The sequence below is a fragment of the Balaenoptera ricei genome, chromosome 20, assembly GCF_028023285.1.
Source record: "Balaenoptera ricei isolate mBalRic1 chromosome 20, mBalRic1.hap2, whole genome shotgun sequence".
NCBI classification, from domain to species: domain Eukaryota; kingdom Metazoa; phylum Chordata; class Mammalia; order Artiodactyla; family Balaenopteridae; genus Balaenoptera; species Balaenoptera ricei.
In genome coordinates, this window is record NC_082658.1 from 62,845,618 (window position 1) to 62,864,092 (window position 18,475).

General features: G+C 46.6%; 1 protein-coding gene across 3 annotated transcripts in view; it reads right to left on the reverse strand.

Annotated features, from left to right (window-relative positions):
• Positions 1 to 10,139, reverse strand: part of PRPSAP2 (phosphoribosyl pyrophosphate synthetase associated protein 2) — a 34,071-nt gene extending 23,932 nt beyond the window's left edge. The window contains exons 1-5 of one of the 3 annotated variants that reach the window (XM_059906910.1): positions 10,042 to 10,123; positions 5,396 to 5,490; positions 5,003 to 5,153; positions 4,077 to 4,129; positions 1,447 to 1,513 (exon numbers count right to left, since the gene is read on the reverse strand). In XM_059906910.1, coding sequence (XP_059762893.1) covers positions 1,447 to 1,513; positions 4,077 to 4,129; positions 5,003 to 5,121 — 239 coding nt within the window. In that variant the 5' untranslated portion in view covers positions 5,122 to 5,153; positions 5,396 to 5,490; positions 10,042 to 10,123. Of the gene's footprint in view, positions 1 to 1,446; positions 1,514 to 4,076; positions 4,130 to 5,002; positions 5,154 to 5,395; positions 5,491 to 9,449; positions 9,909 to 10,041 lie in introns of those variants that run through there. The other 2 variants (XM_059906911.1, XM_059906912.1) reach the window with 2 other exon arrangements.
• Between the last annotated feature and the right edge of the window lie 8,336 nt (positions 10,140 to 18,475).

Sequence of the window (18,475 nt, forward strand, 5' to 3'; positions counted from 1 at the left end):
AGTCTACACTAAGGCAAGGTAGAAGGTGTATCTGTCAACACCAAATCTCAGTGTTAACTGTTTCTTGAAGACCACAATATCTAAGCTTTCTGCAACCCAGACAAGACAAGCCTACGGCACATTCTGGAGCACTCCAAAATGAGGCACGTGGAGAAAATTAAGGGAATGGTTTTGGCTAGAGGAATAAGAAACTGACAAGAGGCAGGGCAGAATGAAGAGTATTGAAATGCCCAAAAATACATGTAAAGGAATGAGTGAATGAAGGAATGGAAAGAAATGAAAGGTATAAAAGTACTGCAAACACCCGGGAGCCAGAAGGACGTCAGCTGTTCTGTGCTCTGCACTTTCCCCTCCTTGATGAGGGCTGGGCAGGGAGAGCGCTCTACCAGCCTGGCGTCTGGCCCGGGAAAGAGAGCGGCAGCAGGGGCAGCACCAGCTCTCGTCCCCACAGCCCAGCCCTGCCGAGGGTCCTAAGCGGAGGCAAGACATGAAGCCAGGGCCCCGCCGCAAAGGCCCCGCCGCAAAGGCCCCGCACACTTGCGCTCCAGGACGATGGGAGGCAGTGACAGGTCCCCTTCGGCTCCTCCTCCCAGAAGAGTCAGATGGCTTCGAGATTTCATCCCCATGAACCAAAGACCAGGACAGAGATGTTCAAAATTTAGGTGAAAGTACATGTGTTCCAAGTCTAAATTCTCCCCAAATTTGGCTCTTCTTCCCTTTCTTTGGTATTTATTTTACATATAACCACAAATTTAGCTTGCAGCAATTTCTGGAATCTCTAGGCTAAAAAATGTTGCACTACACAAACCGATTTCTAGACATTATTAAAAATTGTACTGAGTTAAAAATTTCATCTATAGAGGCCTTCAGGGACACCTGTGGACAGAGTGGCATTTGATCAAAGAGCGGTGCAGACACCCTCACTGCACTGAATCTTCTATCCCCAGCGTACACATTTGTGACCTCAACAATTTCCAGAACACACGGCTATCAAATGTCACAGGAGACAGGAATGCACATGCCTTCAACACACCGTCTATCTTCTCAGCTCCTTTAATTTATGCAACAGGACAGTACGTTTAAATTATCTGCAGGAAAAGCTTTAAGAACCCCAAGTAAGCAAATACCTCTCCTCCCACCTGTTTTCTTTTTTGGAACTAGAAGAGCTTCCCTACAAATTTTATGAAATTCTGGCTACTGAGAGCAAATGTAATGGGCTCTCTTATCGTTAAGTGCCTCCACCCCAAAACCTGGTTATTCCCACCCTTGAGAACACTGAAAGAACACAAAAAAGTCAGCAGCTATGTCAGAAAAATTAGCAGAGTAAGATCATGCCAATTTTAAAACAATCGTAACTCTCCCTGTCTAGGCAACTCTTATTATTCTAAACATTCATGCCCAAACAGAGGCCCGGAAAGCAACATTTCTGTTGGATAAGTTACTCACTTTGAAACAGTTTGGATGATGAAAACATCTTTCCCCCTCACAGACTCTTGAATTTGTACTCTTGTTTCTGGCAGGAAAAGGGGAAAAGAGAAGAAGGGTGAACAAGGCACATAACTTTAAAAAATACACACAAAAAACCCTGCAGCATTCCCCAATGTTGTAAAATATGGAAACTGGACCTGTTTCAAAACTCACTAGGTTTTCAGTTCTATGAAGGATAACGAACATAGTTTGATTAATCACACCTTTTAAACATGTTAAGTTATACGACATGCTTAAGAAGGAATCACACTTGTCACTTAAAACAAGTAAATCGCCCCTCCTCACTTCCTGTACATAAACAGCGAGTGCTGGGCTGCTCTGAGCCCCGTATCCTTACAGGAAATGACAGACTCCTTCATTCAACCAGCAACAATTAAGAACCTGTTAGGCACAAATGTTAGAATAACATTGTGAAAGTAAAGATAAATAAGGCCCAGTATCCCTACTCTCAAAAAACTTGTGATCAGCCACAGGGAAACAATTAGGCAAATCCAGAGTGGGAAATTCCACAAGACAAACTCTTCAAAAAGTCAATGCTGTGGGAAAAAAAAGAGAAGGTGAAGGGACTGCCCTAGTCTAGAAGAGAATAAAGAGATATAAAAAACACATCACTTGAACCAAGAATCCTGGTTTAAAAAACAAACAAAAGGGACTTCCCTGGTGGCTCAGTGGTTAAGAATCCGCCTGCCAATGCACGGGACATGGGTTCGAGCCCTGGTCCGGGAAGTTCCCACATGCCGTGGAGCAACTAAGCCCGTGAGCCACAACTACTGAGCCTGCACTCTAGAGACCGCAAGCCACAACTACTGAGCCCACGTGCCACAACTACTGAGCCTGTGCTTCTAGAGCCTGCAAGCCACAACTACTGAGCCCACGTGCCACAACTACTGAGCCTGTGCTTCTAGAGCCTGCAAGCCACAACTACTGAGCCCACGTGCCTAGAGTCTGTGCTCCGCAACAAGAGGAGCCACCGCAATGAGAAGCCCACGCACCGCAACAAAGACCCAACGCAGCCAAAAATAAAAAATAAATAAATAAATTTATAAAAACAAAAACAAAAAACAAAAACCAGCTAGGACAACTAGGAAAATTAGAATGTACATTAGCTATTAGATGATAGAGAATTATCATTAATCTCTTTAATGTGACAATGGTAGCGTATCTACATGGGAGAAAGTCCTCCTTAGGAGACACATGGTCAAGTATTCAGGGGTTAAGTGTCAATGTCTGCAACTCAGTTCCAAATGGTCCCACAAACACACATTCATACAGCAAAGTGTTACCTGCTGAATCCAGGTGGCACTCATTCATATGGGTACTCATGGCACTACTCTTTCACATTTGTTACAGGTTTGAACATTTTCATTAGAAATGTTGGAAAAAATAGAGTACATGTTTACAAAAGAGTGTGGTACCATGGAAAGAAAACGAGCTTGAGAGACAGGGAGGTTGAGCTTTGAATCCCGACTCTGTTCCCTCTGGGGCCTCGTTCCTAACGTCACCCCTGAACTCGGTTCCTCAGTACCTGGTAACAGTAAGGATTCTACAGACGTTAGTTCCCTCCTTCCTTCCCCTCGTGCATGAACCGGGGGGGGGGGCAGGCTCCTCCTGAGTCTCCCGCCACCAGCCTCCCTCAGCCCCGCTTCTACACTAGACAAAGGACTGCATCCAATTCCCTTTAGCAGCAAAATCTTCTCCCAACTCCCTGCCTATTTCCCTCAATTATACTTGTTTCCCACTGAAGCCACATGGGGGATCTTGGGAGATAGGGAAGAGGAGGCAGTAATGGAGAAATAAATAGGGGAAGAGCAAATTTGTGCCTTTTCATCCAAGCGTCTTGTAAGTTCTCTAATATTTAAGTATTTGACAAAATCCTGCAGTGGAAAAGGAGAGGGAACCAGTATTTACTGAGTGCCTACTATGTGCCAAAAAGTGTGTTAGGCACACAAATTATCCCACTTAATCCTCAGAACAGCCCAAATTATTTGCAGTTTAGACAGCTAAAATAACTTGCCAAGGAGAAGTTGTCTGACTCTCACACCTATGCAGGTCATCTGTCACTCCTGCTAGAATGATTTCAAACATCCGCCATTTCTACACAAAGTACAAAAGCTAAATAACACGTGATTTTCACAACCTGAGGTGTTTATGCAACATCATAAATCAGTTAGCAAAAAGCACTTCCTGACATGACATCACGGAGTCTAGCCCAAGGCAGTGCAGGCTGGGGTAAAGAACACCCACCACCCGATACCGTGGCTACACAGGGCACACGCACCCGCCTAAGGGGACGGATTCAACCAAGCGCTGAGCTAATGCTTCCTTCAGCTGGACAGCTTGTTCACGCACCCACGCAGTTGTTATCGGATGGCGTCTAAGGACTAGACTTTAAGCCCCAGAATTCCCTGTCGAGCTGGTGTTAGTGGGAGCGGGGACACCGCGCTCGCCCACCTTGCCTGCCTGTCTTCCTGCTGGCAGAACTAACTGGACACTGAGGCTGACCGTTTCAGCTATGGCAGGTGAGGGACTGGGCCAGCACGGCGTGTACCACAAAAAGGCCACCGTCACGAAAACACAGGATCACTCACCTCTGTCAGGCTCCTGGTAAACTTGCACTTTGCCCATCTCCACCCCCAGCCGCCTAGGGAAGAGAAAGAGGGAAAACGCTGAAAAAGTAATAGAACAGATGCAACATCTTTACTATTAAGGCTGATTTAGAAATTGATAAAAATAAAACAAATTTTTAAAAATAGAGGTATTCCTATTACGAGATTTAAAGTGGACGTAGAATTGTCACCTAACCCATCACATCCCCACCCTATGCCAACCCAAGGCGGCCTCTCGACCCTGTCCTGGGCTCCCTGCCCTCCAGCCACATTCCTGTTGTTTCCTCTGCCTGGAGGGCTCTGCCCCAGACCTTCACTTGGTGCCTATTCAGGTTTCTCAATTCACATTCCATCCCCAGGTTTTAAAGGCACATGAGCACTAAGGCAGAACAACCTGCCCTTGTCTCTCGGTTCTCCCCGCAGCGTTTACCGCCATCTGAAGTGATCTTGTTTGTTTGTTTTGCTAACTTGCTTCTTGCCTGGCCCCTCTACTAAAGAAGGGTTCTGACTGGCTTGTTCACTGTTACTCCCCAGTATCTAGATCAAGGTCTGGTACACAGCAGGGGCTCCATATTTATTTAATAAATAACTAAAATTATACTGAACCGTAATCTATAAACTATCTTCATATAGCATATACCCTTCATTGTTCTTTATACTCAAATAATTCTATACATATGTAGCACCTAACACAATCTCTGGCACTCAGGAGTCACTCAATAAATGTCTGCTGAATGAATGTGTAGGAGTGACAACAGTTTACAAGAAGGTGAGCCTTTAATACACAGATGATAAGCAGATTAACTATAAAATATCTGCTTTCAAATTTAACAATCAGTGCCAATCCATTTATCAAATGTAAAACACCACATCATGAGTACAGATTTTAATACTATGATTATACTCACTCAGCGATTTTCTTTGAAAGCTCCATACATGATGAATTAGAATTTGCCGAAAACAACACCAGACCCCCTTTGGTTATGTTCATCTTGGCTTCTGATTCAGGTGGCGCCACACAAAACATCAAAACCTTCTTGGTTTTCCAATTCTCAGAGCCTGGAAAGATACAAAATATATTAAGAACTGTCATATGATATGAAATACACCTGAAAATTTTTTAATAGCAAATGACTTAAGCTGAAGGAAATTAGTTTTTACCATGATGGAGTCTTTTATATTAAACATGTTCATAGACAAATAGAAAGTCTATTTGAGTTTTAGGGTTCCAAATTTATGGAAAGATGCTATCATATGACTCAATTATTTTCATGACCACTGGGAATAAATGATAAACTTACAAGAAAGGTGGAGCTGAAGAGCTCAGTGTTTTACTGTTTGCTGCTTAAAGTCAATTACGACAACCTCCTTTAAGTCTCTGACAACAAAATTCCTCCTGGATTGACACACAGAAAAATGGCAAAGCCATTAGCAAGGACAAGGACTGAATGATCCTTAAACAATGAATAAAAAACCCGTCCATGCCCAGCTTTCCCTGTAATGCCTGTTCACCATGAAACCTCCCCCTGGCCTTGCAGCTGCCCCAGGTCCTGTCTAAGCCTGACCTTGTCATCTGCATTTTTTCTCAACTGGAACACAAGGTTGACCAGGTGACCATAACCTTGAAGGAAAGTGACTCAGCCACGCAACTGACCAGCAGCGGGGCACAGACAGAAAGAGCCTGGCCTAGAGGTCATCAGAACCCTCCATGCTCTCCTCCTCCTCCCACTCTCTGAGCCGAGTGTCCTTATGGAGAAAGGCAGGCATGGCTTAGACGCAGGAGCAACAATCCACTAGGCCTTCGGGGACGGAGGCGCCTTCCCAGCAAGCCCACTGCATTTCCCCAGTCATATGTTTACGTGGGTGGCTCTGGGAAGGCTGGTGGACGGGAGCAAAAGGCTGAAGCCAATTATCTTATTTGTTATTCTGAACTTTTAATTACACAAGTAATAAACAAATACATTCTCCTTGTAAAAAAAAAACTGAAACATCAGAGTTTAGGCTGACGTCACTAGCTCTGATCCCAGGCTCCTTCCCACCCAGGTCCTTGGACCTGACAGTTCTTATTATTAGTTTGAAAGAGACACCATCAGGCTATTACGCGTTCACACATGTGATCCCCATAAAAAATACATATAAAAATTCATTTCTAACATAAAAAGGGATCATCGTACAAATCAACCTATAATCTGCTTTTTTAAAGAGCAATGTATTTTAAGATCCCAGGTAGAAAGTATAGACCCATCATGTCCTTTTTAACTGGTGCCAGTGTTCCCTGGTGCAGGCACGCCACACTTAGCAGGTCACCAACCCCAAGAGGCCTCCTTATGCATGTGTGTGTCTCTCTCTGCAGTAACTGCCAGTGGGGGCCAGTGGGTCATAGGGTGGGTCACTCATGGTCTCCCACGCAGGCGAGGAGAGCACATTTCCTCTTCAGAGGCATCCCTCAATGGGAAACACAGGCCATCCCAATGCACTTGACCTAAAGCCTATGAATTACAAACAGAAATGTATGAACAGCTGGCCAAAGCCCTAAGGAGACCAAGAAGGACCACTGGTGTGTACCGTGGAAAGTGGCTTTGGAGCAGGGATCGGCAAAGTACAGCCCACGGGCCAAAACAGGTTATTTCCGTAAATAAAACTGTATTGGAACACAGCCATGCTCACTGTCTACAAGTTGTCTGTGGATGCAGTGGTAGAGTTAAGCATGGGCTGCAAAGCCTAAAATATTACCTGGCCCTCTACAGACAAAGTGTGCCGACCCAGCTTTACAGCATAGCGTGGGGCAGGGTGACTGGTGCAAATGAAAGAAATAACATTTAACCATCAACACTCAGAATCGGAGGAGATCCTAGGTGTCTTCCAACACCACCTCTCAACTCTTCTATGCCTGTGTTTAGGAACAGAGTCTGGAAAAGGAAACCACAACAAAAATAAAACTCATTCTCCTGTAGTTATGAATACAGGCTTTGGAGTCAAACCCAGGTTTGCATCTTAGCTCCTAGTTCCCCTTAACTCACTGTGAGGCCTCGCATAAATTAAGTCACTCTCAGCTTCCACCCCCTCATCCATGCAACTGCGAATACTGACCGTACAGGGTCACTGTAAGATTAGTTCCTGTACCGCACTTAACACAGTGCCCCACATACAGGATACGCTTGGTGAATGGAAGCTCTGATGAGTCAACTTGTTAATATTTCGGTTATCTACCGAACGAGTACATAATATGCATGGGATGGCCACCTTTTTACATCCCCTAACCTTCAAATAAGAAGCTTCTTAAAGGACAGCAGTGTTCTTGAGAGGACGTGGAACACTGAGAATCAAACTATCTGAGGAGAAGGAAGACATCTTGGAAGTAACTCAGTCCATCTCTAGGACTCCTACCAAAGAGCCACTCCAGATACCTGAACAGCCCCGGGCCTGATGCCCACATCCTGAGGGTCCAGCCATTCCAAATTCTTCCTTAGAACACGCAGATCCCTCTCCCAGCAGCCTCCCCCTCCTGGGCCTTGTCCTTTCTTTGAAGATTTACGGGAAACCCCCAATTCCTTCTCCCCAGGGCAGTCCTCGACCTATCTCAAGATGGCTCTCTTGCCTCTGTGTATTCTCTTTTCCTGGAACCTTTCATTAATGGTCATGGTTTAAATGTCCTTCATCACTGACTATGGTCTCTAGGGTTTCAGTCTCCAGATACCAGGTTTCAGTAATGGAAACCTAACCTAAGACCTCAAAATGGCACAGGCTGGGAGTCCCTTTGGGAACAGTTATCAGTATAGACATGTTCTGTGACTACCCATCTCACAAGTCGGTCAAACAATAAAACTAGTTGCTAGTTTTAGTTCTCAGGCCATTGCTAGTTTTAGTTCTCCTTTTCCTATTGGAAGTTCAAGTTGTACTCTTTACCAAGCTTTAAGAGTTTTAAAGATTATCCTCGTAAACAAGATAATCACCAGGATGGGAATGGAAGAAGGCTCATTAGTACAAGACTATAGTGCTAAATGGAGGGTAAAGAGAACATCCCCATTTCCCCCCATAAACTACAGGTGCTTTTACATTTATCCTAAATTCACTCTAGCATGTGTGAGAATTATATACAACACATGAAAACACAGCCTTTTCAGAGACTCTCAGAACCTTACGAAAAGCAAATCATATTCCTCTTTGCTTGAGACTGGGCAATCTGTTGAGTCTCATGAAGGAAACCACTCTGAAAGAGCACTCGCTTTGCAAGTGCTGGCAGTCATTTCAAAACGACTCACGCACATCTCAGATGAGGAAGGCTGGCATCAAAGTGTGCTGCTTTCCATCTAGTGCGTCTGCTGTGTAAATACCTCCCATCTAAAGATGGCTGGAGTCACAGTGTGAAGACCTGATTTGCCTCCCCTGCTTACCAGCTACGAGTCCTTGGCCTTCCCCTTCTCGACAGCAGAGATAGATGCTTGGTTAAAAACAGCTTCCCTCACCAGAATTTAAGGTCCAAGACAGCAGAGATTTTTTCCACTATTATGTTCTCTGCTGTACACCCAGGGCCTAGAATAGTACCTGGCAGAGGGAGAGGCTTAACAAATGTTGGTCAAATAACAAATGTTTGTTGAATAAAGCCTGATCTCGTTGAGTTGCAATGATTAACACATGGAGTTGAAAGACGTCTGCAAACTAAAAGGTGTCAGAAAATATAAAGAACTATTATTTTTATTAGTGATGTACCTCACTCAAAGAAAATTTGCTTTTTGGGGGTCAGTATTGAAGAGAATTAGAAGGGTGAAGCCTATATGTAATTAATCGTCCAGGCCTCTGTGACCCCAGGCACCTGGCTGTCTCTTCATCAGAACGTTTTCTTTCGGCTAAATACCATTTTCTGAGGGCTGTGAATTCTTACGACAACTCAATAAAGCAGGTACTACAAGTCCCCTTTGAGACACGAGATAAGTGACGCTTGAAGATGAAGACACCTCCTCAAGGCTGCCCACCCGGAAGCAGCAGACACCAGCTCAGCTTCAGCCTGTCTCCCAACACCACGGAGAGTGACCCGACACCCCGCATGTCAGGGGGCGAGGCAGACAAACACCCAGATTTAGAAATATGTGCGTAGTAAACACGCCTTGTTTGGAAAACAATTTATATCACATGTCAAAGAAAGAACACATAACTCTGATCCAGTATTTCCCCTTTGGAGAATTTATCCTACGGAAAGAAAGAAAAAGCTCAATGACGGTCACTGCATGGTTTTTCTAAGAGGAGGAACACTGAACATATGCAAAAGTTACATAATGGGGTAATTAAGTAAAACTCTGAATATACATTCAATACAATAAAAACGGTAAATATCCGGGACTGTACGAAAGTGCTTACGTTAAGTAAGAGCAGAACTGCATCTCCTCGAACCCAGACTGGGTAATAATGGTACAGACGAGGTCGGGATAGGAATACGGACAAAAAGGGTAGGACTTCGTGGGGTTCAATAATGTGGGTGAATCACATATTTGTGCATGGAACACTTTTAAACATTATAAATCACATTTTCTCGCCCCCCAAATCCCCATCCCGAATTTCCCATTCCTTGCAAAAGCTAAACACCCAAACCGCGTCAATGTTAATAAAAGGGGGGGGAAATCGGTATCATCACTGTGCAGTATCTGCTGGAAACCATTTAAAAGCAGAAGAAAGCCTTAGAGCTACATCCCTCTCCTCACTCAAGCTCCGCGGGGCAACAGAAAGGCCCGCGCCGCAAGGCCAGCCCAGCATCGCCAGGGCTGTCAGTCTGCGCGTGAGGCTGGGCTTCCGCCCGCAGCCGCAGGTCCCGGCCCGCGGACCCCGGCGAACCGGACCGGGCTGAGGGCTGCGCGCGGCCGGGTCCCCGCCGAGCCCCCCGCCCCTGCACCTGTGCCCCGCAGGGCCGGCCCGCCGGCCGCGCCACCACCTTCGCCGGCTCCCGCCCGCCTACCTGGCCCCGACCCCAGCCCCGGCCCCGCCGCAGCCTCCGCTGCCGAATGAGGAAAACGCCGGTGCCCTGACGGCCTCTCCAAGAGCAAAATGGCGACTCCGGCCCGAGAACTGCGTGCGCAGCGACTGCGAGACCTGGGGGCGGGGCCGTTCAAGGGGGCAGGGCCACGTGGGGCGGGGCCTCGGGGGGGACCATCCGTGTGAAGGGCGGGGCAGGGAAGGGGTCCACAGAGGGGAGGGGCGGGGCCTTCGAGCCTAGCTGGAATACTGCAGGCCGGGCGAGGGGCGGGGCCATGGGTGGGGCGGGGCTGACTGGAGGGGTGGGGCCAGGCGGGGAGAGGGGCGGGGAGAGGGGCGGGGAGAGGGGCGGGGAGGGGTGGGGCTGAGCCTCGACAACCCGAGTGCGGACTTTTTTTTTTTTTTTTTAAACAAATTTATTTATTTATTTTTGGCGGCGTTGGGTCTTCGTTGCTGCGCGCGGACTTTCTCTAGTTGCGGTGAGTAGGGGCTACTCTTCTTGTGGTGCGCGGGCTTCTCATTGCGGTGGCTTCTGTGTTGCGGAGCACGGGCTCTAGGTATGCTGGCTCAGTAGTTGTGGCTCTCCGGCTCTAGAGCGTAGGCTCAGTGGTTGTGGCGCACGGGCTTAGTTGCTCCGTGGCATGTGGGATCTTCCCAGACCAGGGCTCGAACCCGTGTCCCCTGCATTGGCAGGCGGATTCTTAACCACTGTGCCACCACGGAAGCCCGCGACTGCGGACTTTGATGTCTGGAATTACAAAAGTCTGGGTTCAAGTCTTTACTGGCCTGTAACTTTGGGCAATGTCACTTCACCTCCCTGAGCCTCAATTTCCTCAGCTGAAAAATGGAGATGATAGTAGCACCCATCTCAGGGGTTGTTGTGAGGATTCAGTAAAATAACACCTGCGGAGCTTCCAAAACAGTTCCTGGTGCATAGTAAACCCTCAGTTGTTATTACTATTATTTGCTTTGTTGCCCTTTCTTCTTTTATCACAAAGTAAGGAATTGGTGCTTGCCTTAATTCCTCATATTTAAGTATGTTTAATATATATATAAAACATAATAATAGCAAACACGTATGGAGCACTTACCATGTGTCAGGCCAAGTGCTTAACATATATTAACTGTAACTTATTTAATCCTCACAGAACTATGAGGTAGGTGTTATTATTATCTCCATTTTAATAGTTGTGGGAACTGACACCCTGACGTTAAATATCAATAACTTGCCTAAGGACAAACAAACATGGACAAGAACTTCAATCCAGGCGGTCTGGCACCACGGTCTGCACTAAGCTAGACGCTATACCACGTCGCAGTTCCAGTTCTGCTTTGGATTTTTCACTAGAGTGAGGCTTGAAATCGTTCGTGAGAGGTGGCACGGCCAGCTAGAAGCGGCCGGACTCAAATGGAGTCATTTAAGACATTTCCTTTGCCTGACAGCTTCACGGGGTCATACCTCTGTGAAGGACAAGGCCCGTGAGCCCACAGGCAGATTCGGGTACAAAACTGAATGCCCTTACTTTGGTAAGTGGACTTTGGTTTCACCCACTGCTTCTGCACAGACCCAACCCTCACGCACCCCACCTCCCGGCTTCAACTTGCGTTGGCTCCACCCAGCACTCCAGGTTGCACGTGACTGGATCTGACCAATCAGGGCCACTCATCCCCCTCAGCTCGCTGATGCGCTCCAAGGACAGGCCACTGAGCCAATGGGAGCCCAGAAGACGCAATCTCGCGCCGCAGTGGGCTACAGAGCCAGTAAATTCCCTCCACCCTCTGAAGCCAGGGGCCTGCGTGTTGTCCCCTTGCTTACTTCTCATTGTTCTTTCCCACCAGCCTGTTCCTCCATCCCTGAGCTATAGGGCACGTACACATGCTGTTCCTGCCTCCAGGAATGCTCTTCCTCCTGCTGCCCTCTCCCCTCATTAACTCCTACTTAAACACCTAAGCACAATTGTCATTTTTAAGCCTTCTCTAAACCACTCCCCTTCTCAAAAAAAAAAAAATACTTTTCCTTCGTTAGGCTTATCATGATCGCTAATTATGTATTTATGTGGATGGTCATTTTATAAATATCCCCACCCCAGCCCCTATAGACTATAAGCCCGTACGGGGAGGTCCTTTGTCTCTTTTGCTGATCCCTGTTTGCAGGTACCCAGCACGGTACCTGGCACAAGTGTGGTACTCAAGAAATGTCGGTACCATGGGTGATCTCAGAATTACCCTCCCCCCCATGGAAAGGAGGAGGGCAGTAGCACAGAATTGTATAGTATTTGCACCACGCAGGGACAATATTCCTGATAATTTAAAAATCGTCTCTGCTGAGCCAGTATGAGCTAGCTCGCACATACCATGCTCCCAGCATTTGGCAATGAAATTGTTAGTTTCTCAATCAATCAGTTTCTCCTCGTTGCAGGCACTTAGCTTACAGTTTCCCTTGCTCTATTACACCAGATACCACTTCTCCATCCACTTCCAATTCTCCAAAGACTCTTCTGAAATCCTCCATAGGCTGATGTCTCATCTCCCTTCCTCTTTATCCTTGGGGTTTAGGCCATGGGAGTGAGCCATGGTGGACATCCAGCCCAGATGACCCACCAGTGGCTGCAGCCCCAGTCACTACCTGACTGCAACTCTATGAGAGACCCCAAATGAGAGCCACCCAGCTGAGCCCAATCAAACCACAGAAAATTGAGAGATAATAATAAATATTTGTATTAAGGTGCTGAGTTTGGAGATATCTTGATACACGTCTATAGGTAATGAGCAAGAAAGGGGCAAAACCAGAATCTAAAGACTGGGGTCAGTTTCACTCTAATGCGGTTTTGGTTAGCCTATTGCTAAGCTTGATAATCGCTTGCCCACTTGGAGGTTTGCAGAGTCTGCATATTATGGAAGTGCTCAGTTTGCCTGTACCACATCATTGACCATATTCAAGGGCCAAACTGCTGCACATAGAATATGAATCAAGACACCTGATCCTAAGACATTTCCCTTCAACATTTTTTTAAAGGAAGGAAAAGCATCTTTGCTATAGTTTTATAAAGATTTTTAGTGGAGTGGTAAGCCAGAAACCCCCAGTCTGCGTCCAGCCTCCTCTTTGCAGAAATGACCTCAGCCAGAGGGGTGAAGGCACCTCTCTGAGCTTCAGTTTCCCCATCTGAAAAATGGGCACTAAGATCAGCAGCCACGTGGAGATTCTGGGTGGGAATGACTTTTCTGTGGAATCAGTGAGTTTTGCAGCTGCCTCTCCGCCTTCGTGTCTCTGGCCATCAGGAATGAATAAACAAGGCTTTGGTTTTCCTGCAAGCAGAGGAGGATGGCAGCTTGTCTGGCCATGGGAGGGTGCAGAGGCCAGGGGCCTGGTCACTTCACAGGGAAATTGGGAAGTTTCCCACATTGTGTTCTTTCCCTCATCCTCCGGATTTTCTCCTTTTTTAACCCACCCCCCATGAGAAAAGCTTCATTATCTTTCATGATGAGTAATATTTACATGTTATAAAAAATTCAAACAAACATGAAGAAAAAATTTAAAAGATATTTGCCATTATCTCACCATGGAGAGATAAGCACTTGACTTTTTTTTAACCTCCCTATTCCACTTAACAATTTATTATTTTTTAATTAATTTATTAATTTATTTACTTTTGGTTGCGTTGGGTCTTCGTTGCTGCGCGTGGGCTTTCTCTAGTTGAGGCGAGCGGGGGCTACTCTTCCTTGCTGTGCTCGGGCTTCTCATTGCGGTGGCTTCTGTTGCGGAGCACGGGCTCTAGGCACGTGGGCTTCAGTAGGTGTGGCACGCGGGCTCAGTCACTGTGGCTCACGGGCTCTAGAGCGCAGGCTCAGTAGTTGTGGCGCACAGGGCTTAGCTGCTCTGAAGCATATGGGATCTTCCTGGAACAGGGCTCGAACCCGTTTCCCGTGCATTGGCAGGCAGATTCTTAACCACTGCGCCAGCAGGGAAGCCCCTCCACTTAACAATTTATTGTGGACACGGTTCATGTTAATGAATTAGGTCAATGTCATCGTCGCATGTGCCATGGAGTAAAGAGCAGAGACTTAGGAACCAGATGGCCTGTATCCAAATTCCTTTTCCTCTACTCACTGGGTGTGTGACCTCCTTTACCCCTCTGCACTGGCTTCCTCACCTATGAGATGGGAATGACCACAGCTTCCACCTTACAGGGTTGTGGTGATATCCAAATGAGCTGTCACCTGGCACACAGGTGCTAACCTCTCACTGCAGCCACACTTACTGTCAGCCGTTGTGATATGGAGGGACCGTGACGTTTTTAACCCATCTCCAATTCTGGGCACTTTTTACTAATATACACACCTGTCTTTGCACCTTTGCTCAAGTATTTTCTCTCAAAGACAAATACCATATGATATCACTTACATGTGCAATCTAAAATACGGCACAAATGAACCTATCTATGAAATAGACTCACAGACATAGAGAACAAACTTACGGTTGCCAAGGGGGAGAGGGGGTGGGGGAGGGATGGAGTGGGAGTTTGGGATTAACAAAGGCAAACTATCATATATAGGATGGATAAACAACAAGGTCCTACTGTATAACACAGGGAACTGTATTCAATATCCTGGGATAAACCATAATGGAAAAGAATATGAAAAAGAATGTGTATATATATATATATATATATATATATATATATATATATATATAACTGAGTCACTTTGTTGTACGACAGAAATTAACACAATATTGTAAATCAACTATACTTTGGTAAAAATATACATTTAAAAAAATTTTTTTAAGTATTTTCTCTCATTAAATTTCTAGAAGTGAACTTGCTCGGTCAAAGGATATGCCCTTTTACAATTTTGTTCCCCAGAAATTTTGTACCAATTTACATTCTTGCCAGAAAGGTGAAGAGTGCCCTTTTCCCCTCATCCCCGCCGACACCAGGCACTAGCCATTCTTTCACTTGGCCAAGTGGATGGTCAATGTTTCCTGGGCATTTACAATTATTTCTCCACGTCCAGCTGCCTGTAGCTGCCCTGGCCACCTTGCTAGCTGAACTTCATCTCCATTCACTCACTCAGCAAATATTGAGAACTTAGTGCATGCCTGGCCCAGTTAGAGCCGGGCTACAGCAGAGACAACAGGGCGCCCACCTCGGGAGGCGATCCACCACATGGTTATAGCAAAGCGTCTGCTTCAGTGCCCAAGAAACTGTGCCGTATAGGTGAGATCTCTATACATAAATATAGAATGTACATTTTGTAAGTATATGAATGATATTACTATTATCACTATATATGACTCATTATCATTACACAGATCATGATAATATTGCATATTATCATGATCGTTTTCAGCCATAGGACCTTAGAAGTCACTTCTCCTCTCCAGTCTTCCATTTTCTCATCTGTAAACAGGCACAGTTGAGAGGAGGGGGTGGGACAGTGTGTGTTCGGAGCCTGGCAGTGAGGCTGTAGCGGCCTCCTCCTGCTGGCCATGCCCAGCCCAGGCCTGGGACACGAGCCTCTTGCTGGCCTCCCGCTCTCTGCAGCTGTTCCCTGCAGCACGTGGCTGGCACTGAGCTGAGCCACAGCAGCACCCTAGCTGCCAGGACCGTTTTAAGAAATTACTCCCATGATGGAAAGTGCAGAGTTGAAGGCTGATGATCTGCCACAAGCCACCTCCCAACTCAACTCCACTGGGTCCCTCCCAGCCTGGAGTCACAACAAACACTCCCCAAACCCTATTTCTCAGGCTCAGCCCTCCGGGTCCCTCCCTCTAGGTCCAAGGAGGGGCATCCTGAGCTGCGTCTTAGGGCCTCCTGACCCCCTCCCCCACCTGCCCTGCCACTGCACCAACTGGAGACCCCCTTTGCCACCATCCTGCTGGCAACTTCTCCTCTCCCTTCACTAGAAGCCCCTCCAAAGGAAACGGAGGGAGGGGGGCCCACCTGGTGGTGCTACACCTGCCTTGGTGCCCTCACTTCCTGGTGCCTCCCTCCCAGCAGTGAAGCTGGCCACCTCCTTCACTTCTTCCTGGGCTCTTGCCACTCATTCATATTCTGTATTTGGTGGAGGTGGCAGCAAACAGAAAGAAGTTTTTCCCCATTCGCATCCCATCATAAGTGTTTATATTAGTCAGGACTCTTGCAATGAAACCCGATTCACACCAGCTACAAATAAAGGAGCAGGGACTCATCAGTTTATGTAACTCAAAGGCCCAGGGTAAAGGTTCAGGTATGGCTGGATCCTGGACTCCACGACCCCAGGGTTTTGTCTTTCTCCATCGTGAAGCTCTGTCTTCTCTCTTCACTTCCACGGCTTTATTCTGAGACAGGCTCCACCCATGTGATGGGCCCTCACTTGCAGGCTTATCTGGAACTGGATGCTTGTGGCCTCAGTGGGGGAGAAGTCCGGGCTGGTCCAGGGTCCTTTCCAATCTATGATGAAGAACTCCAGTGTCACACATACACACAGACGTCACACACGCTCAAAGGTCCCCCACGTGGATGGCACACCCAATCATAAGTCGCACACTCACCCTTACACAGATGTGACTCAGTATTCACATGGATGTCTCACACACCCTCGAATCTTTCCCATTTAGATAGTATATTACAGTTGTATAAATGCCCACCCATGGAGGGCTAACTCATTTAGATTTCATTTATGTGCCACTTTTTCACATACCTCTTACTTAAAACAGGGTGCAATAAGTCTGATGTGTGTCAGAATGAAATAAAATAGTGCAGAGTCTTTGTAAGGATTAAATACATTCAATTAAAAAACAAACAAAACCCTGCCTACATCAAAAGGCACAGACTGAGAGGAAGTATTTACAATATGTATATCTGACAAAGGACTTACATCTGGATTATATAAGCACCCTTAAAAATCAATACTAAGGTTCACTTCACACCTGCTAGGTTGGCCTTAATGAAAGTATTTTAAAAAAAACAGAAAGGACTTCCCTGGTGGCGCAGTGGTTAAGAATCTGCCTGCCAATGCAGGGGACACGGGTTCGATCCCTGGTCCGGGAAGATCCCACGTGCCGCGGAGCAACTAAGCCTGTGCGCCACAACTACTGAGCCTGCGCTCTAGAGCCCGCGAGCCACAGCAAATGAAGCCGCGCGCCTAGAGCCCGTGCTCTTCAGCAAGAGAAACCACCGCAATGAGAAGCCCGCGCACCACAATGAAGAGTAGCCCCTGCTCGCCGCAACTAGAGAAAAGCCCGTGCGCAGCAATGAAGACCCAACACAGCCAAAAATAAATAAATAAATAAATTTATTTAAAAAAGATAACAAGTATTGGTGAGGTTGTGGAGAAATTGGAACACTCCTACATTGCTGGTGGCGATGTAAAATGATGCAGCCACTCAGAAACAGCTTGGCAGTTCCTCAAAAAGTCAAATATAGAGCTGCCATGTGACTCATCGGTTGTGCTCCTGGACATCTACCCAAAAGGACTGAAAACAGATGCTCAAACAAATACTTGTGTACACACGTGAAAAGCAGTATTATTCATAATAACCAAAGGTGGAGAAAACCCAAATGTCCATCAACAGATGAAAGGATAAACAAGTGTGGTGTCTACACACAAGGGAATTTTTTTTTTAATAAATTTAATTATTTATATTTGTTTTTATTTTTGGCTGTGTTGGGTCTTCGTTGCTATGCGCGGGCTTTCTCTAGTTGCGGTGAGCAGGGGCTACTCTTCGTTGCGGTGTGCGGGCTTCTCATTGTCGTGGCTTCTCTTGTTGAAGAGCACGGGCTCTAGGCGCGTGTGCTTCACTAGTTGTGGCACGTGGGCTCAGTAGTTGTGGCTCGTGGGCCCTAGAGCGCAGGCTCAGTAGTTGTGGTACACGGGCTTAGTTGCCCCGCAGCATGTGGGATCTTCCCGGACCAGGGCTTGAACCCATGTCCCCTGCATTGCCAGGCAGACTCTTAACCACCGCGCCACCAGGGAAGCCCCCGCACAAGGGAATATTATTCATCCATAAAAAGGAAGAGACTACGACACAAGACACTGCATGGATGAACCTCAGAAACATGAAGCTCAGTAAGAGAAGCCAGACACAAAAGGCCACATACTGTTTGATTCCATTGACATGAAACGTCCAGGATAGGTAAATCCATAGAGACAGAGGCAGATTGGTGGTTGCCAGGAGCTGGGAGGAGGGCAAATGGGGAGTGATTGCTTAATGGCCATGGATTTTCATTTTGGGGTGATGAAAATATCTTGAAACTAAACAGAGGTGCTGGTTGCACAATACCGTGAAAGTACTAAATGCCACTGAATTGTACACTTTAAAATGGGCCATGATGGAATACACGTTATTCAAATTTCACCTCAAGAAAATCAACAGTAAGAAAGTAAATAATCCAGTTTTCAAAATAGGCAGATGATTTGGACAGATGCTTAAATAA